This window comes from Schistocerca piceifrons, chromosome 3, assembly GCF_021461385.2.
Source record: "Schistocerca piceifrons isolate TAMUIC-IGC-003096 chromosome 3, iqSchPice1.1, whole genome shotgun sequence".
Taxonomy (NCBI): domain Eukaryota; kingdom Metazoa; phylum Arthropoda; class Insecta; order Orthoptera; family Acrididae; genus Schistocerca; species Schistocerca piceifrons.
The window spans coordinates 737,959,962-737,987,733 of record NC_060140.1 but is presented as its reverse complement, the minus strand read 5'-3'; the positions used below and the strand labels follow the sequence as shown (position 1 = coordinate 737,987,733).

Here is a 27,772-nt window from a genome sequence, read left to right as displayed (position 1 = left end):
AGAATTTTGCGCAGAGCACAACTTAATCATAGCTAACACTTGGTTCAAGAATCATAAAATAACTGTGTACATGGAAGAAGCCTGGAGATACTGACAGGTTTCAGATAGATTATGTAATGGTAAGACAGAGATTTAGGAACCAGGTTTTAAATTGTAAGACATTTCCAGGGGCAGATGTGGACTCCGACCACAATCTATTGGTTATGAACTGTAGATTAAAACTGAAGAAACTGCAAAAAGGTGGGAATTTAAGGAGATGCGACCTGGAAAAACTGAAAGAACCAGAGGTTGTAGAGAGTTTCAGGGAGAGCATAAGGGAACAATTGACAGGGATGAGGGAGAGAACTACAGTAGAAGAAGAATGGGTAGCTTTGAGGGATGAAATAGTGAAGGCAGCAGAGGATCAAGTAGATAAAAAGACGAGGGCTAGTAGAAATCCGTGGGTAACAGAAGAAATATTGAATTTAATTGATGAAAGGAGAAAACATAAAAATGCAGTAAATGAAACAGGCAAAAAGGAGTACAAACATCTCAAAAATGAGATCGACAGGAAGTGCAAAATGGCTAAGCAGGGATGGCTAGAGGACAAATGTAAGGATGTAGTCTTATCTCACTAGGGATAAGATAGATACTGCCTACAGGAAAATTAAAGAGACCATTGGAGAAGGAGAACCACTTGCATGAATATCAAGAGCTTTGAGGGAAACCCAGCTCTAAGCAAAGAAGGGAAAGCAGAAAGGTGGAAGGAGTATATAGAGGGTCTATACAAGGGGGATGTACTTGAGGACAATATTATGGAAATGGAAGAGGCTGTAGATGAAGATGAAATGGGATATATGATACTGCGTGAAGAGTTTGACAGAGCACTGAAAGACCTGAGTCGAAACAAGGCTCCAGGAGTAGACAACATTCCATTAGAACTACTGACAGCCTTGGGAGAGCCAGTCCTGACAAAACTCTACCATCTGGTGAGCAAGATGTATGAGACAGGCGAAATTCCCTCAGACTTCAAGAAGAATATAATAATTCCAATCCCAAAGAAAGCAGGTGTTGACAGATGTGAAAATTACCGGACTATCAGTTTAATAAGTCACGGCTGCAAAATACTAATGCGAATTCTTTACAGACGAATGGAAAAGCCAAACTCGGGGAAGATCAGTTTGGATTCTGTAGAAATATTGGAACACGTGAGGCAATACTGACCCTACGACTTATCTTAGAAGCTAGATTAAGGAAAGGCAAACCTACGTTTCTAGCATTTGTAGACTTAGAGAAAGCTTTTGACAATGTTGACAGGAATACTCTCGTTCAAATTCTGAAGGTGGCAAGGGTAAAATACAGGGAGCAAAAAGTTATTTACAGTTTGTACAGAAAGCAGATGGCATTTATAAGAGTCGAGGGACATGAAAGGGAAGCAGTGGTTGGGAAGGGAGTGAGACAGGGTTGTAGCCTATTGCCGATGTTATTCAATCTGTATATTGAGCAAGCAGTGAAGGAAACAAAAGAAAAATTCGGAGTAGGTATTAAAATCCATGGAGAACAAATAAAAACTTTGAGGTTTGCCGATGACATTGTAATTCTGTCAGAGACAGCAAAGGACTTGGAAGAGCAGTTGAACGGAATGGATAGTGTCTTGAAAGGAGGATATAAGATGAACATCAACAAAAGCAAAATGAGGATAATGGAATGTAGTCAAATTAAGTCAGGTGCTGCTGAGGGAATTAGATTAGGAAATGAGACACTTAAAGTAGTAAAGGAGTTTTGCTATTTGGGGAGCAAAATAACTGATGATGGTTGAAGTAGAGAGGATATAAAATGTAGACTGGCCATGGCAAGGAAAGCATTTCTGAAGAAGAGAAATTTGGTAACATCGAGTATAGATTTAAGTGTCAGGAAGTCGTTTCTGAAAGTATTTGTATAGAGTGAAATATGGACGATAAATAGTTTGGACAAGAAAAGAATAGAATCTTTCGAAATGTGGTGCTACAGAAGAATGCTGAAGATTAGATGGGTAGATCACATAACTAATGAGGAAGTGTTGAATAGGATTGGGGAGAAGAAAAGTTTGTGGCACAACTTGATTAGAAGAAGGGATCGGTTGGTAGGACATGTTCTGAGGCATCAAGGGATCACCAGTTTAGTATTGGAGGGCAGTGTGGATGGTAAAAATTGTAGAGGGAGGCCAAGAGACGAATACACTAAGCTGATTCAGAAGGATGTAGGTTGCAGTAGGTACTGGGAGATGAAGAAGCTTGCACAGGATAGAGTAGCATGGAGAGCTGCATCAAACCAGTCTCAGGACTGAAGACGACAACAACAACAACAACAACAACAATAATGTTTCATTCTGACAGTGTTAATTCTGTAAATATTAGCTGTTGCAGTTTACCGCATTGTATTCACCTATTTCAACTATCTCCTTGACAAATGATCAGGGTAGTAAGTATTATATACCAATGTTTTATGTTATACTTTCTGACATGTTCCAAACCCATGAGAATTATCTCATATTTTGGGTGGGCGTATGGAACAAAAACTGAATCTAATCTAGTCTATGTTGTAAGTCCCACAAAACGTAATGCAAGAAATAATGGATTTAATAATTTTCCTGTTTTCTTCGAATGTTTTCTGAGAATGTGTGTGGATTTGCACATTCACTGGCACACTTGCAACAAATGCCCTAACAGCTTCCAAAGCCACTTTTTGGACGTGAGTTTCTATGTGCTTTTTGCACTGCTCATGTACGTCTTTAAACTTACAGAATGGGCTAACAATAATATGATCCCTATACACCCCTGACACATTTAGGATTTGGAGGAAACAATACACAGTATTTGCAGGAGGCTCCTTTTTTGAACAGGAATGTACAAGCCATGGTGAGTAAGTCTCCAACTGAGAATAACTGAATTTCCATTTTAAATACGTTGTGTCTTTCATAAAGTCATAAGACACTGGAGGGTCCAACAATTATCAAGCAGTTCTCTCTTCAGTTTGGTCGTTATAACTGACGCTCAATTGACATATTGGCCAATGTAATTTTGGTTGCAGTCGTTCGTTCCAAAATTGGCATCTGGGTCCATTTCCAGATCTGTAGAAAAGGATTTATATTAAAGATCGGCATTGACTACCGTAGGTAAAGTACATAAGGCTAGTTACTTTGTGCACTTTGGAGATGCTGTTGAATTGTAGCTGACTATCAGATCGTGGGGAAACCAGAAAAGTCAACAATTTCCAAAGTTTTCCCCCTGACTCCGTGAAAAACATACATTTTGAAGTGCTGGATTTTGACAAAACGACACCCACATAATCATTACAAGGTAGAGCATCACTTTCAGGCTTTTGAAATAGTTTCCTAGATTGAGAGTCTCAGACTGCAAAATCCAGGTCTCTCTCGTCCTCTGTCCCTTGATCCTACTGATTGCAATCTTTATCTGGCTTCTCACTGCCAATGTTTCTGTCTTCTGCCCTTTTTCTCTTTAAACTTACTGCAGAATTATTGTAGAAACATACTATAGCATTGAAATTTTATTTATCTATTGATAAAATTTGTTGATTTGCTTACCATAGAAACGATACATTTTCTTAGTAAGTTTGCAAGGAAGTTTGTTGTACTACATTATAGCAACTGGTATGTTGAGGAAGTTTAATGAAATAAATTCACCAGTCAGAACTCATAAATTGATAACTAAGCCCAAGTGAAATTCAGAAAGGAAAAAACGGGAAGAAGCAAATACCAGCATTAAATTTATCATTGTGTAGGTCGCCAAGAAGTTATTTTTAGATTAGTTGCTGAAAAGCGTACTGGTTACCGAATCAGAATCAATTTTTTTTTTTTTTTTTTTTTTTTTTTTTTTCCAATCTATGAGAATTTTCAGAAGTCTCTTTTATTTTATTTTTTAAAATTAATATTTATTTATTTATTTTTATATGAGCAAATGAAGTGAGATAGTAACAAAAGGCGCCATTGACCGAATTATCGAAGACCCTAGTTCATCCGAAGGGGTGGCCTTCAGATTTGTGCATCCTTAGCTGTTGATCCGAGAGCAACTCCATCGAAGCAAGATAAGCATTTCCTTAACTGACAATTTTCAAACAACTGTTGAAATATGGAATTGTTAACAATAAATATGCAAATTCTCTTTCATGATATGTCATCTACATGTATAACTAAAATTGTAATTGGCCAATGTCTATACATAGGAGATATTTAAGAAAACTTAAAATGAGCGGTCATTGTAACAGAAATAGGCAACAAAACAATTACTTTAGACTTTTTGTCTATCTGTTAGTATGTTAATAGGTGCTTGATGCAAAAACTAAATAATCTGGTACATGTTTCATCTTGGTACATGTTCCATCTTGCTACACAGCCTAGAAGCTGAGTTATCGCATTTTTGCCATAAAAGCGTGCGTAGTTAGTTGCACACCACAGGGCATTGTCTCCTTACGTGAACAATGAAATGTGCCTGCATGCAAAGCTTTGATGGTTGTAGGTCGCACCAGCTCTTTATTCGCATGGAAGGTCACAAGAAAAAGCTAGTTAATAATAAATATCAAGATGCTTGAATGAAACCGTCCATCGACAATAATAGTAAAGACTCTATTTATAACGCACTTTTTGATAGGAAGAAGTTTGTATTAGAAACAATAGAAACAATCGCTTAAAAACAATAATGTAGGCCTACTAAGGACCAGTGAGGTGCGACATTGCAGCTCTTTAATTTTAATTAATGTTGAGAGCAGGTATTGCCAGTATGTTTTGCTGTGGGTCTAAGTCAAGTAAAATGTGTTGAGAAATTGGTTAGAATCTCTTAGTAACAGTACTTATTTTTCGAACAAAGAATTAGGTTTTATCAATTTTAATTACCACAGAAATTGTGTTGGTTCTGTGTCAAAACACATTACTTTCAATTTGAGCTCTATTGTATTGCACTGTAGCAGTGTCCTACTATCCATATGGTTGTCATTGCAAGTATTCTACAGTGTCACATATTCGTAGAATATAGAATTCCAATCCAGCAGAAAAATTAAGTCACTGTGTAGATGCACAATGGGCAAGTTCCTGTTAAATCAAGAGGTTCCCTCTGATTCTGGCCATTCTGTGTGCATGGATTCAGGTATTGGCTTAACCACAATAATAAGAGGTTTACTTTGGACACATGTGACATGTTTGTGAGCTGTGAGATACTCTCACTCCTCACCCATATGTTCTTTTATTCACTGCTTTTATAGCCGATCCTTAGTTACAGAGTGAAACTGCTAATTCGTATGACTATTGTTTGGAGCAAAAAATTGAATTAGATGTATCATTACATGAAGTCAGCAGGGATCACATCTATTTTCTATACCTGCTCCTTCCAGATGGTTTAATGCTGCTCTGCTTGTGAGCAACTTAAAGGGCTTAATCAAAGCCCCAATTTCGAACAGAATTATAAATATGGTTCCAAAATATTAATGACTATTTTCTCAAATTAACAGTACACAAAAACTGATGTTTATATCAACACTAATAAGTAATCATAAATAGATGTATATAAAAACTGAAAGCAGTCACTCACCAAAAACGTTTCTGATATCCATGTTGTGTGGCTGTACATCTGTCTGCAGCTCTGTACTTCCAACAAGCTGTTGCTGTCCTAGGTGTGGCCTCATGGCCCACTAGCATTTAGCGCTAGTCTGTTGCCAATACTTAGTGTTGGGGTAAGGATTAGAGCGTTTTCTGGTCTTTCTTCCCAAACAAATATTCATTTTCTTCGCCAGTAGCCACTTAAAAGGATTTAGAGCACTACCTGCCTCAGACACCAGACCTGGGCCCTGCCTAGTGGTTTCAGTGTCCTGTTGTTCACCTGCCGTTTGTCTTACCGGGTACAGACTTGAAGGGTACTATTTTAAAATGGTTCGATAGCATTTCAGAATTCGATGTCGCATCAGATAGTGCATCCATTTATTGGGTATTCGGTGTAACAGAGCAAAGCCTGTCGGTTGTGACAATGCAAATTCTACGCAAGAGGGATATGCTGTGTGTTGAATGCTCTACTGCATGAGTCATGACAAATATATATATATATATATATATATATATATATATATATATAATGGAAGGAAACATTCCACGTGGGAAGAATTATATATAAAAACAAAGATGAGGTGACTTACCGAACAAAAGCGCTGGCAGGTCGATAGACACACAAACAAACACAAACATGCACACAAAATTCAAGCTTTCGCAACAAACTGTTGCCTCATCAGGAAAGAGGGAAGGAGAGGGAAAGACGAAAGGAAGTGGGTTTTAAGGGAGAGGGTAAGGAGTCATTCCAATCCCGGGAGCAGAAAGACTTACCTTAGGGGGAAAAAAGGACGGGTATACACTCGCGCACACACACACACATATCCATCCACACATATACAGACACAAGCAGACATATTTAAATATGTCTGCTTGTGTCCGTATATGTGTGGATGGATATGTGTGTGTGTGTGTGTGTGTGTGCGCAAGTGTATACCCGTCCTTTTTTCCCCCTAAGGCAAGTCCTTCCGCTCCCGGGATTGGAACGACTCCCCACCCTCTCCCTCAAAACCCACATCCTTTTGTCTCTCCCTCTCCCTCCCTCCTTCCCGATGAGGCAACAGTCCGCTGCGAAAGCCTGAATTTTGTGTGTATGTTTGTGTGTCTGTCGACCTGCCAGCACCTTCATTCGGTAAGTCACATCATCTTTGTTTTTAGATATATTCTTCCTACGTGGAATGTTTCCCCCCATTATAACCATATATATATATATATATATATATATATAATGGAAGGAAACATTCCACGTGGGAAGAATTATATATAAAAACAAAGATGAGGTGACTCACCGAACAAAAGCGCCGGCAGGTCGATAGACACACAAACAAACACAAACATGCACACAAAATTCAAGCCTTCGCAACAGACCGTTGCCCCATCAGGAAAGAGGGAAGGAGAGGGGAAGACGAAAGGAAGCGGGTTTTAAGGGAGAGGGCAAGGAGCCATTCCAATCCCGGGAGCGGAAAGACCCACCTTAGGGGGAAAAAAGGACAGGTATACACTCGCACACACGCACATATCCATCCACACATACAGACACAAGCAGACATATTTAAAGACAAAGAGTTTGGGCAGAGATGTCAGTCGAGGCAGAAGTGTAGAGGCAAAGAAGTTGTTGAAAGACAGGTGAGGTATGAGTGGCGGCAACTTGAAATTAGCGGAGATTGAGGCCTGGCGGATGACGAGAAGAGAGGATATACTGAAGGGCAAGTTCCCATCTCCGGAGTTCGGATAGGTTGGTGTTGGTGGGAAGTATCCAGATAACCCGGACGGTGTAACACTGTGCCAAGATGTGCTGGCTGTGCACCGAGGCATGTTTAGCCACAGGGTGATCCTCATTACCAACAAACACTGTCTGCCTGTGTCCATTCATGCGAATGGACAGTTTGTTGCTGGTCATTCCCACATAGAATGCATCACAGTGTAGGCAGGTCAGTTGGTAAATCACGTGGGTGCTTTCACACGTGGCTCTGCCTCTGATCGTGTACACCTTCCGGGTTACAGGACTGGAGTAGGTGGTGGTGGGAGGGTGCATGGGACAGGTTTTGCATCGGGGGCGGTTACAAGGATAGGAGCCAGAGGGTAGGGAAGGTGGTTTGGGGATTTCATAGGGATGAACTAACAGGTTACGAAGGTTAGGTGGACGGCGGAAAGACACTCTTGGCGGAGTGGGGAGGACTTCATGAAGGATGGATCTCATTTCAGGGCAGGATAATTCTTCCCACGTGGAATGTTTCCTTCCATTATATATATATATATATATATATATGGTTATAATGGGGGGAAACATTCCACGTAGGAAGAATATATCTAAAAACAAAGATGATGTGACTTACCGAATGAAGGTGCTGGCAGGTCGACAGACACACAAACATACACACAAAATTCAGGCTTTCGCAGCGGACTGTTGCCTCATCGGGAAGGAGGGAGGGAGAGGGAGAGACGAAAGGATGTGGGTTTTGAGGGAGAGGGTGGGGAGTCGTTCCAATCCCGGGAGCGGAAGGACTTGCCTTAGGGGGAAAAAAGGACGGGTATACACTTGCGCGCACACACACACACATATCCATCCACACATATACGGACACAAGCAGACATATTTAAATATGTCTGCTTGTGTCTGTATATGTGTGGATGGATATGTGTGTGTGTGCGAGTGTATACCCGTCCTTTTTTCCCCCTAAGGTAAGTCTTTCCGCTCCCGGGATTGGAATGACTCCTTACCCTCTCCCTTAAAACCCACTTCCTTTCGTCTTTCCCTCTCCTTCCCTCTTTCCTGATGAGGCAACAGTTTGTTGCGAAAGCTTGAATTTTGTGTGCATGTTTGTGTTTGTTTGTGTGTCTATCGACCTGCCAGCGCTTTTGTTCGGTAAGTCACCTCATCTTTGTTTTTTTATATATATATATATATATATATATTAGGGAAACATTCCACGTGGGAAAAATATATCTAAAAACAAAGATGTTACTTACCAAATGAAAGCGCTGGCAGGTTGATAGACACACAAACATACACACAAAATTCAAGCTTTTGCAACAAACTGTTGCCTCATCAGGAAAGAGGGAAGGAGAGGGAAAGACGAAAGGATGTGGGTTTTAAGGGAGAGGGTAAGGAGTCATTCCAATCCTGGGAGCGGAAAGACTTACCTTAGGGGGACTTGCACACACACACACACACACACACACACACACACACATATCCATCCACACATATACAGACACAAGCACACAATATGTCTGCTTGTGTCTGTATATGTGTGGATGGATATGTGTGTGTGTGCGCGAGTGTATACCCGTCCTTTTTTCCCCCTAAGGTAAGTCTTTCCGCTCCCGGGCTTGGAATGACTCCTTACCCTCTCCCTTAAAACCCACATCCTTTCGTCTTTCCCTCTCCTTCCCTCTTTCCTGATGAGGCAACAGTTTGTTGCGAAAGCTTGAATCTTGTGTGTATGTTTGTGTTTGTTTGTGTGTCTATCGACCTGCCAGCGCTTTCATTTGGCAAGTCACATCATCTTTGTTTTTATATATATATATATATATATATATATATATATATATATATATATATATATATATATATATATAATAGAGGGAACCATTTCGGCTAGTTCTAATAACTTTCACTTTATTTCCACTTCCGTTTTTCGCACATCACTGATCATTTTTAGCCGCTCCCCACAGGTTGGTCTTTAAATATGTCTGCTTGTGTCTGTATATGTGTGAATGGATATGTGTGTGTGTGTGTGTGTGTGTGTGTGTGTGTGTATACCCGTCCTTTTTTCCCCATAAGGTAAGTCTTTCCGCTCCCGGGATTGGAATGACTCCTTACCCTCTCCCTTAAAACCCACATCCTTTCGTCTTTCCCTCTCCTTCCCTCTTTCCTGATGAGGAAACAGTTTGTTGCGAAAGCTTGAATTTTGTGTGTATGTTTGTGTGTCTGTCGACCTGCCAGCACTTTCATTTTTTAAGTCACATCATCTTTGTTTTTAAATATATTTTTCCTACGTGGAATGTTTCCCTCTATTATAACCATATCATTTATTTGAACCCAACAATTACGTTTGTTATTGTCGCTGTTGCATTTCGAAATCTTTCCTGTCATCTTATTTTCTCTTTATTTTCTCTTTCTGTTTTTACCAGTAGTCTCACTTTGTATTCACCTTCCCCTTTTTACTGTAATACAATTTTATCCCGCCTATATATACTCAATAATATGTAACCCACTTCCAAACCATAACCAAAAAAATTTTTAATTTCCGCTTTCAACACTACCGCTGCTATAAAATCCACCGTTTCTAGTTCAATAACAGCTGCTTTCACGTATTAAACAACCATTTCGGCTAGTTCTAATAACTTTCATTTTATTTCCACTTCCGTTTTTCGCACATCACTGATCATTTTTAGCCGCTCCCCACAGGTTGGTCTTTAAATATGTCTGCTTGTGTCTGTATATGTGTGGATGGATATGTGTGTGTGTGGGAGTGTATACCCGTCCTTTTTTCCCCATAAGGTAAGTCTTTCCGCTCCCGGGATTGGAATGACTCCTTACCCTCTCCCTTAAAACCCACATCCTTTCGTCTTTCCCTCTCCTTCCCTCTTTCCTGATGAGGCAACAGTTTGTTGCGAAAGCTTGAATTTTGTGTGTATGTTTGTGTTTGTTTGTGTGTCTGTCGATCTGCCAGCACTTTCATTTGGTAAGTCACATCATCTTTGTTTTTTTTATATATCTCAATCACTGATAGAGGCTAGAGTGTCTGTGTGTATCACATGGATGTTGTAATGACTGTATACACATCATGGTTTTCAATGTCCTGTTGAGTCTTGAATTAAACACATTTTAAATTTATTATTCTTAAATCTCGCATTGCTTGCTGCACACCAAATGGTCGTTGTCTACACTGAGCCTCATTCCAATCAATGGTTTGGTTTTTACGTTTTTGAGGTGTTACTATATTGTGAAACATATGTTCAAAAATATGAAACGTTACTTGTGTTTGTGCTAGATCTATAGCACCTTGACAAACAACATTCAATGGGCAAAATTAGTGTAATGTAGAGCTACAAAAATCAAGTAAAAGTGAACAAACCACACTACACGGTCCAACAGTGCATCTTGCCAGTAGTGTTCTTTTTCAGATACAGAATTAATTAATTTTCAGCTGTTCTTCAAATGAAGGCAGCCATGACCAGGATGTCTGAGTTTTGTCACCAACTGGGTGACCAGTACGAATTGAAAAAAAATCTTCGGGGAGGCAGCTGTCCCTCCTGGTGATGCCCTTGCCTGTAATCATAAACATAGTTGATGAAAATGGTCCAACACATAAGAACAGACATGTATATATATTATAAAGTCCTCCCCCAATGCCCCACCCAATCCCAACGCCCTTGTTTTTCTGTTTGTATGGAAGGTTAATTTCAGGAACTACTGTAGCAATTTTGATAGAATTCAAGAGGAAGGTTTGTGTATATACTTTATTACTGCTATGCTAGCAAGTCATCCAGCTGTAGATGCTGAATAGTACTGAGTAAAAATAAGTACTGAAATGGCTCATTGTGAAATTCTTGAAAGTGTGGTACTCTTTTCCATTTCAAGAAAAAAAAAATGCTTTTCGTAGAAACATACATAGGTCCTATTCCTGACACCATTTTATTATTTGTCATGTTTTTTGTAGCTATTCATTATTATGCTGTCATCCTCATTGTCTGTTACTGTAATTGGCATAAATTTCTTCATTTTACATTCCAAATTAAAGGTTTAATCTCTTTTTGTTTCCCTCTTTTTCAGGATGCTGTAGCATTGCTGAAGTTAGGGGAATTTGATATTTCCTGCTACGACACTGACTTACAGGATGATGATGTGTACCACTCTGATGATGAAACTCCAGTGTCCACTGTCACCGAGAATAAGGCATATGATCCACTGACAGAGTAAGCAGAAGTTTTGACCATTTTTGTGTAGCTGTGATTTTTTGGAAGCACTTGACAAAGTTGTAACAGATACTAAAGAATTTGGTTTATTTTGTTGATGGTACTTTCACCAAATTTTCAGTTCATACTGCCTCCATTCACTAATATTTTGTTTCAGATTTCCATTTTCTATGTGTTTTCCTTTTTTTAATCCCCCCCTCCCCTGTCCCCCCCCTTTCTCTCTCTCTCTCTCTCTCTCTCTCCCTCCCTCCCCCTCCCCTCCCCCTCCCCCTCCCTCCCCCCCTCTCTTTGCCCTCCCCTTTCTTTATTGTCCGTGAAAAGTTTAATGCCTCCACTGCATAGAATTTTGCAGCATGTTTGTTTATTCCTTGCTGTATCTCTGTATATTATTGTGATACCCCATACACTTGATCTATTTTATCTCAGTTCTATGACATTGTGCTGTTAGCTTTGAAGATAGCTTGCTTACATATAGAATTGTATGGGATCCTATATCCTCACAAGTCATACTATTTACTATTTTACTGCATGACTTTGTGACCCATCGATATACAGCATGAGCATGTGTTTGAATTGTATTCTAACTTCCATGTTGTGTAGTTTTGTTATTGTGCTTTTAGTTTGGTCGCATGCTTTCATTTGGAAGTAAGCAGCAAGTAATTTGTGTGTGTGTGTGTGTGTGTGTGTGTGTGTGTGTGTGTGTGTGTGTGTGCATCTCACTTTTTTGCATTTCTACACTGGTGTTTCTTTTATTCACCAGAGGCAGGTTTTCATGCACTGACATAGTAGTATAAATGAATGCTGCCGTTATTGCTACTATTGTCTGATAGAATTTGACTCAGTAGTAACTATTAAATAACATTGGTGCCTCAGATCTTGTGATATCAGCATTAGGTGCAGCAGCTCTTGCAGCATCTTGCATTGCTCTTGCTTTCATTTTTATGCAAGCACAACCTAGGCTTGAAATTAATTCCTCTGTTTATTTCTGACTTGTTGAAAGAACTGTGTTCACATATAGACACGTCTGTGGATTGACCCCAAAGCAGAATTGTGATGAAGGAGGTGACTGCCATTCACAAACTGCTGAAGCTGCATTGGTCACTGTTGATTGACTTCATATGGCCTGTAAGCTCTCACCCTGTAATTTCCAACAGCCTCACTATGATCCTAATGGTTGGCTCTTGGATTATAGGGAGATAGACTTACTTCAGCCTTGATCACATAGAAAACTGAACTGCAGCCTAACCGTGCTGGATGTGATTGTTGTCATGTACAACAAAATTGATTGTAAAAGATACAATGTTCATCGGAAATAAAAGTTGATGCTCTTTAACATAGTTTATTCAACTTACAGACAATAAAAAATATGCATAGCTTTGTTGCACCCATTCACTTTGATTAACGTGACAAATTCCAAGAATCGTTCACCCGTAAAAAAAACCACAGACAACTCGACATTCCTGTTTCAATGAAATACTCTACTCATTCCACTATTAATCACTTTTATCTTAATTCTACATATTTATGACCCTCTTTTCTTTCCATAAGTGTTCACTCGAATGAGTCTGCCCCTCTCTACTGCCTTCATGAGCTCGCTACTGAAGTACATTGTCGATGTGACATGACAGTGCCCTGTATACCAGGAAATTACAGAACATTCTAGAAGCTAAGGCTCACCAGATAGCACCTGCTACTAGATAGTTCACTGGCAAGGCGTTATCATGGTATCCTTACAGGCTACTGCATATTACTTTGGTGGCAAGTGGCATGGGGTCTCCTATTGCAAAGACTCTGCAGAGCTTGCCAGCTATTCCTTTTGCCAATTCTGATCCACAGAGAATCCCCATCTGTCACCTGATGGTGGCTGGCAGGATGTGTCCAGATGTGGAGCTGTTTCACGAGGAATGTTGTATGTAGCTAATGGTGAGAAGGCTAGTCTTATAACTAAGCAGTTTTAAGGCATTGCCTCCCACTAATCATGAGACACAACCAGTGGGCCTTCACCCCATTGCTTGTTCAGCAGTCACTCCTTGGTCATACTCAGGGAACCCATAGAGGCTAAAGGAGGAGCTTTTAGTTGTGTGCAGTTCCAGTGTTAAGAGTGTGATGGCCCTTCTGTGGGAAATAGAGTCACAGGAGGAAAACTATACAAATGCACTTTTGGTGTGCTTCCTAGTGGAAATTTTCTGTGAGGGGTAATAGGCAATCCTAGATTGTGAGTAGCTGCAGATTGTCAATCATGTCAGCATAAACTGTTTGTCACTTGTTTTCTGAGAGCCTTACATCTGTAAACTGCAGTTGTTTTGAAGATAGCTAGCCTCACCTAGTGATGTCTCTACACAGCTTTTTATTTGAAGCATCATTCTGAGGTCTGATCGTGGCACTCTGGTGTGGAGCCGAGTGCAGGTTCTTAACCAGAGACCTCGTCAGGTGTCACAAGCTTGGATGAAGATTCCTTGGCTTATGCTATGCAGTGGAAACTTGTTATGTTGCCCTGCCTAGGTTAGATGTGCCCTGTTCACTTGAAACAGTCACTTGGTAGAGAATATGTGGAATTCAAAGTAAGTTTTTTTGATTAGGCAAAAATTTGTGATGTTCAGTAGAGAAACCAGCATCATTTAAGCAACTATTTCAGCAAATTAGATATCAAGTCCAAAGAGTCAATCATAAAAAATTAGTCAGTAAATGCTGGACTATTCACAGAAAAGTGATAAGAGTTCTTGTCCCTTGTAGAAAGCAGTTCCCTTCATATCATACTAGAAACTGAGAGGTGGTTGAAATCTGAAACAGAGAATAGAGAAATTTATTACACTGCAGGGAACATGTAATGGAATGATAGATTCTCTAGTGGAGTTCAAAATAAAAGACTGCAAATGACAGTGGAAAAAAGTAATCCAGGGTGGTGGACTTAGTCACCAGATTATGACACATTGGTTATATAGGATGATCAATCATTAACGCAACCGGTTTCGCGGCGTGTGGCTGACCAACGAGGCTGTCTGTTGTGCCTGCGCACAGGTGACAGGAGGTCCACAGTAAAAATAGTATAGTTTGTTGCGTAAGTTATTTCTAACATACATAATGAAAACACTTACAAAGAAAAGTAAATTATGCACATATATTAAGCAAGGAGATGCTGGAACTGCCTCCCTTCATTGTTCAAGCATTTCTGACATCTGCGTAGGAAACTGCTCATTACCCTCTGCAGTTTCCTCTGAGAGACAGCAGCAATTTCTTGATGAATGTTTGTTTTAAGTTCATGTAAAGTTTGTGGATTTGATTTGTACATTTTCTTCTTTAATGTGCCCCAGATATAAAAGCTGCAGGGGTTTAAAACAGGGAATGAGGGGGTCATATGATTTTACTGAGTATTTTGAAACACACCATGAATTTCCTGTAATGAGAAGTTGGCTATATGTGCTGTCACAGAGATCAGCTGAAAGGCAGCAAAAGCATGTTCTTGTTTCCTGGAAAAATATGGAGCCTATTATTTTCTCACCACTAATAGCACACCTCACTTGTAGTTTTTGGTCATATACAGGTGCCTCGTGTATTACAGCAGACTTTTCAGTACTTGAGTAACAGTTACTTTGTGAATAAATGTAGGCACTTACGTGGAAGCACAATTTGTCTGAGAAGAAAGTTAAATGAGGTTCAATTTCTCCATCGTGAACCCTGTTCAAAATCCATTCACAAAACTGCAACATTTTTGCAGGGTCACCCAGTTTAAGTTAGTGCCCAATAGTTATTTTGTATGGTTGTCACTTCAATAACTGTGTAGCCACTTGAACAGAGATATAAGAAATTCCCATTTGCTGAGAAAGAAAGCAATGTGATTTCCTAGGAGACCTTTCCAAAGCATACCCAGTGTTATCCATAATTTCTTCTTTGAATTATGTATGTGGTTGTCTGTGTTTTTTGCCAAGAACATTTCTTATTTCACAAAATTTATTGACCAATTGATCAATTGTACTCCAATTAGGAAAGAGAACATCAAGAAATTCTTCATGAAATAATCTCCTTACTGCATGTGCTTATTCTGTATGCATGAATGAATCATACATGAATACTCTTTGGTGAGTAGAATACTTGCATTCCATCATTTCACCTGAAACACTTTCAGTCAATAAACTGCATTGTGTCACCTAACAAATACATGCTACCTGGGTAATATTTCTACACAAAGGCCTTGCAGTGGAGGGGAAATATACTCCCCGTCAGTGCTGCTGCCAGCTTGCTACCATCAGGGCCAAGAACTCCATGCCAGGTGGTTGTGGTAAGGACTGATCATCCTGTAGTTTCATTCAAAGATAACTTAAACTTGTTAGCATGGCATTATCCTATGCATATGGTAGTAGTAGGTAGTGGCTTTAACCTGCCCAGTATCAACTGGGAAAACTACACTTTATTAATGATATGAACAGTCTTGCAAAATAATACATTGCCTGAAAACTGCATCGAACAAGTAGTTCTAAATTCACATACAAAGAAAATATTTTAGAACTTCTGGTTGTAAACAAACCTAGTCTTTTTGAGAATTTCACCAGTGAGAGAAGGTTAGGCAACCATGATGCTGTACATAAACAGTGGTCACCAAAGGCAAAAAGGACATTACAAACACTTGGAGATTATTTGTATTTAGTGATTCTAATAGGCAGACAGTTGCCATCAAATTATTTAAAGGATGAACTAAGATCATTCATTTCAAATTTGGCAAATGCAGAACAATTGTCTTTAAAGCTGAAATATATTGTAAATGAGAGCTTAGATAATTCATCTTAGGTTTAAGTTTTTGTGTCTGTGTTTGCTTCCAATTAAAAATGAAGGGATTTTTTGTATTGATTGATCCAGACATGTTTCTGTGAAGTTACATTGTCAGTGCTTTTTTTTATTTTCTTTCAGTATAAAAAAATAAATAAAACACCTTGCCATCAGTACACACACACACACACACACACACACACACACACACACAAGCTGGAATTTTTAAGAAAGTATTAACAAATATGAAAACATACAAGATTTCATATGCTGTGGTTTTTGGGGTTTCCTGTGTTTTGCATTACAGTTGTCATTCTTTCACAGGTTGTCATCTGCAGCCATAGAGAACTTAATGTAGAAAATTATTTGCATCAAAAATTTATGACTGGAAATGTTATGTGGAAGGTGTGTGTGTGTGTGTGTGTGTGTGTGTGTGTGTGTGTGTGTTGGTAATGATCTGTTTATGTGCTATATGTCCCTTGCATTTTTGTTTTAATTTTGTGATTCAGTTTATCTGTAATGTTTGTGTTGCTTCCATTGTCCACAGGTATTTGTTTGATTATTTGCAGTTGTCTTCACTATGTGGAATTTTATTCAGTCTCTGCTACATGCATTAGAAACCATCATTTTTATGTGTAATCAGGTGGTTTGAATTTTTGTGTATGGTTGTGCTGGCAGTTGTGACTTTCCTGAATGTGGAGAATTGATGTTGGTTTTATGCATCTAGGTCTTGTGAGAGCACAAAAGTTTTAACGTTTTGCCATTTTCTGTTTCTATGATACATATGACACATACATCTATAATCTGCAAACCACCATGAGATGTATGGCAGAGGGTATGTCCTATGGTACTTTGATTTGATTTTATCAGGGAAGCAAAGACAACATTTGTCAAGCCCGCTGCTGCCTGCCCCGAAACAAAGTTTATTGTGCGGTATCGTTCCCTGTATCTATAGTAAAGCCAACCAATGCCCTTGAACAGTGCAAGGAGATCCTTTACCAGTGCTTTGCTAGACACAATTTATTCAGATCTGGTTGGTCCAAATATTCTGTCTTTTAATTTCCAATGCCTCGCATTCGAAGATCAAATGGGATGCAGTTTCCTCGCTGACACCACACGTCCTACATTTGGAGTCATCTGCTATTATCCCCATTGTATATGTAGGTGTTTTTTGAAATTCCCATGGCCTGTCAATAGTCCAACCATGAGTTTCATTTCTCTCCTGTTCAAGCCCAGGATTGAGAGACTTCTTTTAGAACATAGCTTTGGCATCAATACCTTGCCATATTTTTCTTTTGGACCATAGCCCAATGTTCTACATGCTGTCTCCTCATCCAGTCTCGTAGTTTTATTTTGATCATCGTCTTGGTGATTGTCAGGACAGGTTCTGGCCCAATAAATGGTGTCATCGCCCCTATTGTGGCCAATCTATCAGCTTGCTCATTACCACTAATCCCTGAGTGACCAGGGTCCCACAGTAGGTTTACCCTATTGCTTTCCCCTAGCTGCACAAGGACTCTGCATTCTGCCACGATCTTTGATCTTGTTGCAGAGGCTGCCAGTGCTTTCAGGGCTGCTTGGCTGTCAGAACAAATGAAAATCTGATGACCTCAGCAGCACCTCCGTAAACTCTCCTCCATGCACACCCAGATAGCAGAAATTTCTGCTTGAAACACAGTGGCTATCTCCCCTAGAGAGTTTGCACTCTCCAGTCTTGGTTGCATTCTGTATACCCCAGCTCTAACATCTTGGTCTATTTTTGAACCATCAGTGAACCAAACTATGTCCCCAGTATGGTGTCGAAATTTGTCTCCCAAAGCTCTCTACTTCCAGTTACTACATTCAAAGGCTTGTCGAAGCAGCTGGGTGTTATTATACAGTATTTTGGTGTGAGATCCTGAATACCCCAGTTAGTTCCAGTTTTTGCCAGTCTTTAATGTGTGTGCTCCAGCTGCTGCCTCCATCTTTACCAACAGATGTAATGGGGGCATGTTCAGCATGGTTCCCATCCCAGCAGTGGGCATGCTGCTAATTCCACCTGTAATGGCTAAGCAGGCCAATCTCTGCGCTTTAGAAAGCTCCTTAGCAGCTACCTGCTGCTCTACCTTTTTCCACCACACTGTAGCCTCATAATTGATTATAGGTCTTACTACTGTGGTGTATATCCAGTTTTTACCACAAACTGTCCTGGTACTCATTAGAGTACCTTTCGCCTTGGAACAGGTGCTCCTTATGTGAAGGTTCCACAATAGTTTCTCATCGGGGGTTACCCCTAGATATTTCACTAACCCCTTCACTGGTAGAGTTTCATCGAGAAGCTTGAGATTCCAATGTGTGTGTTGGATCTGCTTCCTCATAAATGGTATTCCAATAGTCTTCTTAGACTTAGATCCTATTTCCTGCACCAGTTTTGCACAATGTTCAATGCTCCTTGTGCCGTAGTTCTGACTATGCTTGAAAATTTGCCAAGTATTACTATGACAAGACTGTCAGTGTATCCCTGACAAAAGTACTGTCTAGAGTTTAATTTTACAATGAGTTCATTCACCACAAGGTTCCACAGTAGAGGATACAGGACCCCTCTTTGTGGACAGCCTCTGGTGGTGTTGATTACAATTTTTTCTTGCATCATGGTGGCTTCTACCTTTCTACCACGAAGCATGGCTCTAACACACCTGCAAATGGTGGTCTCCAAGCTGTGCACCTCTGCTGCTTTAACCATGTATTCGAAGGTCGTGTTGCTAAAAGCCTCTTTGATGTCCAAGAAGATGCAGAGGGCTGTTTGCTGAAAGTGTAGTGCTTTCTCCACCTTCCCAACAAGTTGGTGGAGTACAGTTTCACGCGATTGTCCTGGTTGGTATGTGTGTTGGTTTATGTGTAGAGGGACCCAGTTAACCTCCCTTCCCGAATGTATATGTTGAGCAGTTTTTCTAATGTTTTAAGAAGAAAGGAGGACAGACTGATTGGTCTCATATCCTTGGCCTTGGTATGATCAATTCTCCGTGGCTTTGGAATGAAGACATCCTTCACTGCCCTCCAGACATTAGGAATGATTCCTGCTGCTAGGCTAACGCTAAATAATGTGCACAGAAATCTTATATAGTTCACTCCTGCTTCTTGCAGGACTGCTCGAAAAATTCCATTTGGGCCAGGTAACTTGAATGGTTGGAATGTTCCCACCGCCCATTGGATTTTTCTATGGTCAACACATTCTCTGACAGCTTCCCAGTTCTCCCTTCTAATACCTGAAAACCAATATCTCACAGGGATCTTGTCCTGGTCTATGTTGCCTGTCAGAGTACAGTGAGGAAAATGACCCTTGAGCAGTAGTTCCAGCATTTCATGTGCTGTCCTTGTATACTCTCCATCCCCTTTCCTTCAAGTTGCTCCAGGATTAATTGGTATCCTAGTGAGCATTTTGTGAAGTCTGGCCTGACTAGCCATATCCTCTATCTCCTCACAGAATACCTTCCAGGACACCTGCTTTGCTTGCTTAATTGCAAGATTGTATTTGACAAGGGCCTCCCGATAGTCTGCCCATTGTCCTTTCCTTCTCAGAAGGTTAAACAGTCTTCGTACCTGTTTCTTTTGTGATTCCAGGTTGTTGTTCCACCAAGATACATTCCTATTCGTGCCCTTCTTGGTTACTGAGCAGTTGTTGTGGCATGAGGTGATGATGGTCTAGGTCACTGCTTCTGTTACCTTCTCAAACTCTACTGGATTCCTTATCGAAGTACTGACTTAGGCTTGAGTCGAGGTCCCTGCTGTACGCCTCCCAGTCCATTTTCCTGGGAGTCCTATAGGACATAGTCTGTCTAATGCCCATTTCAGCCTCGAACTTAATACACATGTGATCTGATGAGGATGGCTCTAAAGCCACATGCCATTGTTTGACGTAACTACCCACCAAAGTGGAACAAAAGGTTATGTCAATTACCTCTTCCCTTCTTATATTCCTAAATGTAGTTTCCTTGCCCCTATTGAGGATCTCTAAGTTATTAGCTAGAAGAAATTCTAAAAGGTTGTCTCCTCTAATGTTGGTGTCTGTGCTGCCCCACACTTAAGTTGTGGGCATTAGCACCGCATCCAACCAGTAGTTGATCACTGAGTTGTACACAGGCTTCCATCAGTCTCCTCACCTCCTGAGGAGGAGGAGGAGCACTGTCCTAGTAAGGAAGACATGCCAAGGCCATTATAAACTCCTTCGTGATAGCTTCCTCATGTTGCTGCATCCTGATAGTCACTAAGTCCCTAGAACAAAAGCCCGCCATCAATATAAAGGGGAGTCCATTTTTTACATAAATGCACTTTCTGGAGTTTCTTAAATTTCTAGCATAAACCAGCTTACCTCCAGTGCTGCCAAGGCCCGGTACACTCCCTTTATATAAATAGGGTTCCTGAATCGGGGCCACGTCCACTTCTTATCTTCCCAGAAGACGACTCAGGGCAGCAGTGGCCCCTTTACTGTGATGCAGATTTATCTACAGCACCTTCAGTCTTCATTATGCATAAACATTGTTGTTTCTGATGTCTTTGATTACCCTGACGGTAGTTTGCGAGAATCCCAAGAATAGTTTCAGGTCCTGTTCCCGCATTGCCTTCAGGGTCTTATCTCCGACTTCCGCCACAAGGGTTTTGTACTAGTTATTAGGGTTTCTTTCCGTTCCTTTCACTTATGGAGCACGGGAAGAATGATTGTTTGAATGCCACTGTGCGTGCAGCTATTATTCTAATGTTATCCTTATGAACCCTGTGTGAGCAATATGTAGGGGGTTGTGTATATTCCTAGAGTCATCATTTAAAGCCGTTCCTTGAAACGTTGTTAATAGATTTTCTTGGGATAGTTTACATCTGTCTTCAAGAGCCTTCCTGTTCAGTTTCTTCTGTATTTCTGTGACTCTCCCCCACGAATCAAACAAGCCTCTGACCGTTCCTGCTGCTCTCCTCTGAATACATTCAGTATTCCCTGTTAGCCCTACTTGGTATGGGCCCACACACTTGGACAGTAGTCTAGAACCGGTCACACCAGTGATTTTTAAGCAACTCCTTTGCAGACTGATTTCACTTCCTCAGCATTCTACCAATAAACTGAGGTCTCCTTTAGCTACAACTGAGCCTATGCTATGGTTCCCTTTCATATCCCTACAAAGTGTTACAACCAGGTATTAGATGAGTTTTCTGATTCCAATAGTGACTCATTGATGTTATAGTAACAGGATACTACATTTTTTAGTTTTGTGAATTGCACAAATTTACATCATCCCTATCAAAAAGTCTTCAGTCCAGTCACAAATTTCACTTGATACCCCATAGATTGCACTTTTGACTATAAGCGTAGGTGTGGTGTTGAGTCAAATGCTTTGTGGAAGTCAAGAAGTACTGCATTTACCTGACTGCCTTGATCCAAAGCTTCAAGTATGTCATGTGAGAAAAGTGTGAGTTAGGTTTCACATGATTGATGTTTTTGAAATTTTTAGATGACACTGTTTGTCATCATGGAATTGTTGGACACTTCTGGCTGTTTCATCTACAAGGCATATGTTATCATGTAGTGATGCCAATATACTACTCTGTAATGTTTGAGTCTTACTATGCATTCAAATATTTTGTTCTCAGTTTGGCTAAGGAAGATGTTGACTAGGAGTCGACTGGTTGGTGACCCTGTGTGAAGCCCATCTTGTTACAAGTAAAATTGGCTGTCAAATGAGAAATAGTTTTTCTCTGTGATTAGTGTTAGAATGTTTGTTATTTCTTTTATGTGGGGCCTGGGAATGTCCCAATATTGTTCTAATTGCTGTTTGATGATGTTGATGGTTTCTGTGGTGAGGATGTCAGTGCACATGGATTTGATGGTGAATGATGAGAGTCTGACTGTTGTTGGTATGTGAACGGCGAAACATATCTGGGAAAAAAAGACAAAATTTTGTTTGCTCAAAAAAAGAAATAATAATAAAAAACCAAGCCTGATGTTTTAATTTAGAATGCATCATTATGTATGTGACTGTGTTTTATTGCCAAAAGACAATGTGAGCCTCAATTTCACCTCAGATATCCCTGGAATATTTTTCCATCGTTTCCCACTTCATCGTCAGGTAAATAAGAGGAGTCGACCTTTGCAACTTGTTAGTGGCCAATTCCCCATTTATATTTGTGTAGATGTTTCCCTAGGAACTAAAGTTTGAATGAATATTTCCAGTGTCTTTCAGAATTCTTACTTCATGTTGATAAAAAATGAGAGCATACTGTTAAAGATCTACAGGAGGAATGCATCATTGATCACACTTTTCTATGTATGTAAAGGTCTCAATAATATTGTAGCTTCTGAAACTGACTGTTGACAATTAATGTTCATTCATATCAGATTTCTTGATGTTGCTTAAGTTACAGATGATTCATGTGTGCTAGAAAAATGAGAAATAAATGCAGGCATGTTGTTATAATGATAAAAAAATAAATTAGAAAGGAGTAAACATGCATTAAAACATTCTCAGGATATTGAGAGAAGCGTATAATTAGTGAGAAACTTAATGAAAAATAAAGAAAAGTTTGCAACCAAAGCTGATAGGCAAGCTGGATCATCACTGGGTGATTGTCTGAAAATTGTACGTGGATTTCTCTTAACAGGCAACAAAACTCAGGAAATGGAAGGGAAATTTAATGCTTGACTTGATTTAAATATCGCTAAGGGATTTAAGAAGTTGTTGTTCAGGGTGAGCAACTTAACACTAACAAAGAGGCAGCTGACATTTAGCATGCTGATAAAATTGTACTGTGTTAGAAGGGTACACCCACACGAACATCAGCCTCTTGGACTGATGTGCAGGCTACTGGGCATAAGCCTAGTTAAGAAAGGCTGACTGTTCTGTTCTGCCCAAATTCCAGATGTGAACTAATTGAAGCTGCTCATTATTGGCAAATCAAAAGAATTTTAGTACCTTATATCATGAATTGGAGAACAGTATGGGTGGACAGTGCTATCTTCAGAGATTAATTCTGTTCATTGTTTGCTCCTGCTTGTGTGTTCATATTGGGATGGTAATGGTTCACCTGAAAGAGGCGTGCTTGTTTCAGATGATGAAACAATTTTTGTGAGGTATCTTCTGCTTTGTGCTACCACTAACGCGGCTAGTGGATCAAGGTATGGTCATGGCTGTGAAACAGCAGTTTTGATCAAATCTCATGAAACACTTGTGCAAGAAGGGGACAGTGTGAAGGTACCAATAATACCACTGCTACGTGTCTCATCATTCTTGCGAAACAAATTAATAGTTATGAAGACGTAAATGACAAAAACATCCACAATTAGTTAAATACTGACGCCTGTGAACCAAGATATGAGCAGCTATGTGATTAGATTAGATTAGATTAGATTAATACTAGTTCCATGGATCATGAATACGATATTTCGTAATGATGTGGAACGAGTCGAATTTTCCAATACATGACATAATTAGGTTAATTTAACAACATACTTAAGTTAATATAACAACTTTATTTTTTTGTGTTTTTTTTATTTTTTTTTATTTTTTTTTTTTTTTTTTAATTTATATCTAAAAATTTCTCTATGGAGTAGAAGGACTTGTAAATCAGAAATTCTTTTAATTTCTTCTTAAATACTTGTTGGTTATCTGTCAGACTTTTGATACTATTTGGTAAGTGACCAAAGACTTTAGTGCCAGTATAATTCACCCCTTTCTGTGCCAAAGTTAGATTTAATCTTGAATAGTGAAGATCGTCCTTTCTCCTAGTATTGTAGTTATGCACACTGCTATTACTTTTGAATTGGGTTTGGTTGTTAATAACAAATTTCATAAGAGAGTATATATACTGAGAAGCTACTGTGAATATCCCTAGATCCTTAAATAGATGTCTGCAGGATGATCTTGGGTGGACTCCAGCTATTATTCTGATTACACGCTTCTGTGCAATGAATACTTTATTCCTCAGTGATGAATTACCCCAAAATATGATGCCATATGAAAGCAATGAGTGAATATAGGCGTAGTAAGCTAATTTACTAAGATGTTTATCACCAAAATTTGCACTGACCCTTATTGCATAAGTAGCTGAACTCAAACGTTTCAGCAGATCATCAATGTGTTTCTTCCAATTTAATCTCTCATCAATGGACATACCTAAAAATTTGGAATATTCTACCTTAGCTATATGCTTCTGATTAAGGTCTATATTTACTAATGGCGTCATACCATTCACTGTATGGAACTGTATGTACTGTGTCTTATCAAAATTCAGTGAGAGTCCGTTTACAAGGAACCACTTAGTAATTTTCTGAAAGACCGTATTGACAATTTCATGAGTTAATTCTTGTTTCTCAGGTGTGATTACTATACTTGTATCATCAGCAAACAGAACTAACTTTGCCTCTTCATGAATATAGAATGGCAAGTCATTAATATATAATAAGAACAACAAAGGACCCAAGACTGACCCTTGTGGAACCCCATTCTTGATAGTTCCCCAGTTTGAGGAATGTGCTGATCTATGCATTTTACGAGAACTACTTATTTCAACTTTCTGCACTCTTCCAGTTAGGTACGAATTAAACCATTTGTGCACTGTCCCACTCATGCCACAATACTTGAGCTTGTCTAGCAGAATTTCATGATTTACACAATCAAAAGCGTTTGAGAGATCACAAAAAATCCCAATGGGAGGTGTTCGGTTATTCAGATCATTCAAAATTTGACTGGTGAAAGCATATATGGCATTTTCTGTTGAAAAACCTTTCTGGAAACCAAACTGACATTTTGTTAGTACTTCATTTTTACAGATATGTGAAGCTACTCTTGAATACATTACTTTCTCAAAAATTTTGGATAAAGCTGTTAGAAGGGAGATTGGACGGTAATTGTTGACATCAGATCTATCCCCCTTTTTATGCAAAGGTATAACAATAGCATATTTCAGTCTATCAGGGAAAATGCCCTGTTCCAGAGAGCTATTACACAGGTGGCTGAGAATCTTACTTATCTGTTGAGAAAAAGCTTTTAGTATTTTGCTGGAAATGCCATCAATTCCATGTGAGTTTTTGCTTTTAAGCAAGTTTATTATTTTCCTAATTTCAGAGGGACACAGATATAGTGAAAAAAATGTCTTTAGTAGAGGAAAAGAATAAAGACCATCTATTGTTAGAGTATGAAGGACAAAATTTGTTTGTGCTACTGTTTTGATTCTGGAAAATGAGAACTATTATCAGGAAAAAAAGTGAATGAGAAACAGGAGCAGGAATTGTTGGATGATTATTTCCCAGAAGTGAACTAAAAAAAAGTGATACGAACCAGAGTGTGGTAGGTGAAATTTTATGAATAAGTAGTCAGTTTCTAGCAAGTAACACATACTGTATTTACTCGAATCTAAGCCGCACATTTTTTCTGGTTTTTGTAATCCAAAAAACCGCGTGCAGCTTAGAATCGAGTGCAAAGTAAGCAGAAGTTCTGAAAAATGTTGGTAGGTGCCGCCACAACTAACTTCTGCCGTCTAATATATGTAGCACTAAACAGGCATGCTTTGCAGGCACAAAGATAAATACTGGCGCCAAAACCTGTGTGTGAGTAAATAAATTAAAAGAAAAGGTAGAAGAATGTAAACATTATGCCATGTATTCTTTCGTGCTTGCTGCTATCTCATTTAAATCCTGTCTGCCTAATAAACTACGAAACTAGAGTGAGACAACAGCAAGCGCGGAAGAATATACATATAATGTATGTTTATATTTGTATTATTCTTATGCTGAATAGTGATACAGTCAGAAATGAAGCACAAATCTAAGATGACTCTAATTTCTGTGCAGAATGTAATGTACTAAAGAGGCGTCTGCAATGATTTTCAAACGGAGAAAAATTTTCGCTAAACTCTCGTTCGGAACAAATTCTATCATACGCAGTCTATTATTTGGTTCTTGTTGATCATTTTAAAAGACAGCAACAGTGTAAGTAACAACAAACAGCAGTCTCTTGCCATTGTTTCGGTTATGAGACAATTCCTCTCTTTTATTTTATTGTAAGCCGCGGTAGCGCGCACAAAAGCAAGCCATGCCGCAAGCGGCGACAGGCTGTAAACACTCATTATCAGAATGCGACAAACAATGCATGACACAGTACAATTATGCATTTTCAGCTTAGAGTGACGTAAACACTTATAACAAAGAGAATGGCACTTATCAGATAAAAGCAAAATAAGCAATTGATTCAAACCAGATGAAGCACATGAAAAAGGAAGGGTACCCAAATAAATACGGATGGAGCGCCTGACACATAGCAATGGCTACTTGGTAAAGCTTAACTGTTAAGCTTACGACTCGAACCAAACTACTGTAGCTGTATCTTCATCCATTCGACCTCAATTGTATCTCATGTTACAATGGACCAACTTTGCTTCTGTTTGGAGGGGCAGTCTAAAACTTTTCTCTCATCTTGAATTTCGAGTCTCAAATTTCAGGTGTGGCTTAGATTCGGGAAAATTTTTTTCCTTAATTTCAAGTCTCATTTTTCAGGTGCGGCTTAGATTCGAGTAAATATGGTAAATAATACAGTGGGCTTTCAAATGTGACATGGAATGTGTAGTGTAAGCATAATGTGTTGTGTAAACATAGTAAATAGCAGCCTCTGGTAAAAATATGTGTATTTTTGATTATCCATGTGTTTTTATTATTATTATTATTATTAAAAATAATGTCTGCAGTATTGTGTCAGCATTCTATACATATCAAGATTAGTGATAAAATTCATACGTTGATATATTGATACCTTTCAGATAAACTTATGAAAACAGAATCTACTGTACTTTCACCACAAGAGACTCCAGGGTTACTGATGGAGAAAAGTTGATAGCAGTTCGCCCATCCTTAAGAAGTGCCATGTGTGAAGACTACGGTAGTTGTCTGTCAGATCCTGGTGAAGGATCTACCAGAAAATGCTAGGAAGTTTTGATTGTTCATGAAGACAGTAAACAGGTCCAAACCTTCCATTCAATCTCTTGTTGATCTTTCTGGTGTTGAAACTGAAGGCAGCAGAAAGAAAGCATAAATATTTAATACTGCATTTAAAAATGTACTTTCATGTGAGGATATTACCGTACCAATGTTTGACTGCCACACAGACTAACAAATGAGAGATATTGACAACAGCACTGGTGGTATTGAAAACAAAGAAGACTACACAAAGCAAACAAGATATCAGACTTTGACAGAATTCCAGTTAGATTTTACATTGAATAATATGTGGAATTGAGTGTTTTCTCAGCTCATATTTATCAATAATTTCTTGGGCAGTGAGTACTTCTGCATGACTGGAAAGTACTCTGCACTTTTTCAAAAAAGTGGCAAAAGATCAGTTGCACAAAATTATGGAATAATATTGTTGACATTCATCTGTTGTGAGACCTTAGATCTTGAACATGATGACATTCCTGATGGAAACAAGCTTTCCTCAAAACATCAGTGTGATTTCAGGAAAAAACACCCATGTGAGACGCAGTTTGCTGTATTCGAACATGACATTT

At 39.2% G+C, this 27,772-nt stretch overlaps 1 protein-coding gene across 4 annotated transcripts in view; it reads left to right on the top strand.

Annotated features, from left to right (window-relative positions):
* Positions 1-27,772, top strand: part of LOC124787767 — an 82,404-nt gene that overhangs the window by 42,856 nt on the left and 11,776 nt on the right. For all 4 annotated transcript variants that reach the window (XM_047254652.1, XM_047254653.1, XM_047254655.1 and 1 more), the window contains exon 5: positions 11,349-11,491. In XM_047254652.1, coding sequence (XP_047110608.1) covers positions 11,349-11,491 — 143 coding nt within the window. The remainder of the gene's footprint in view (positions 1-11,348; positions 11,492-27,772) is intronic.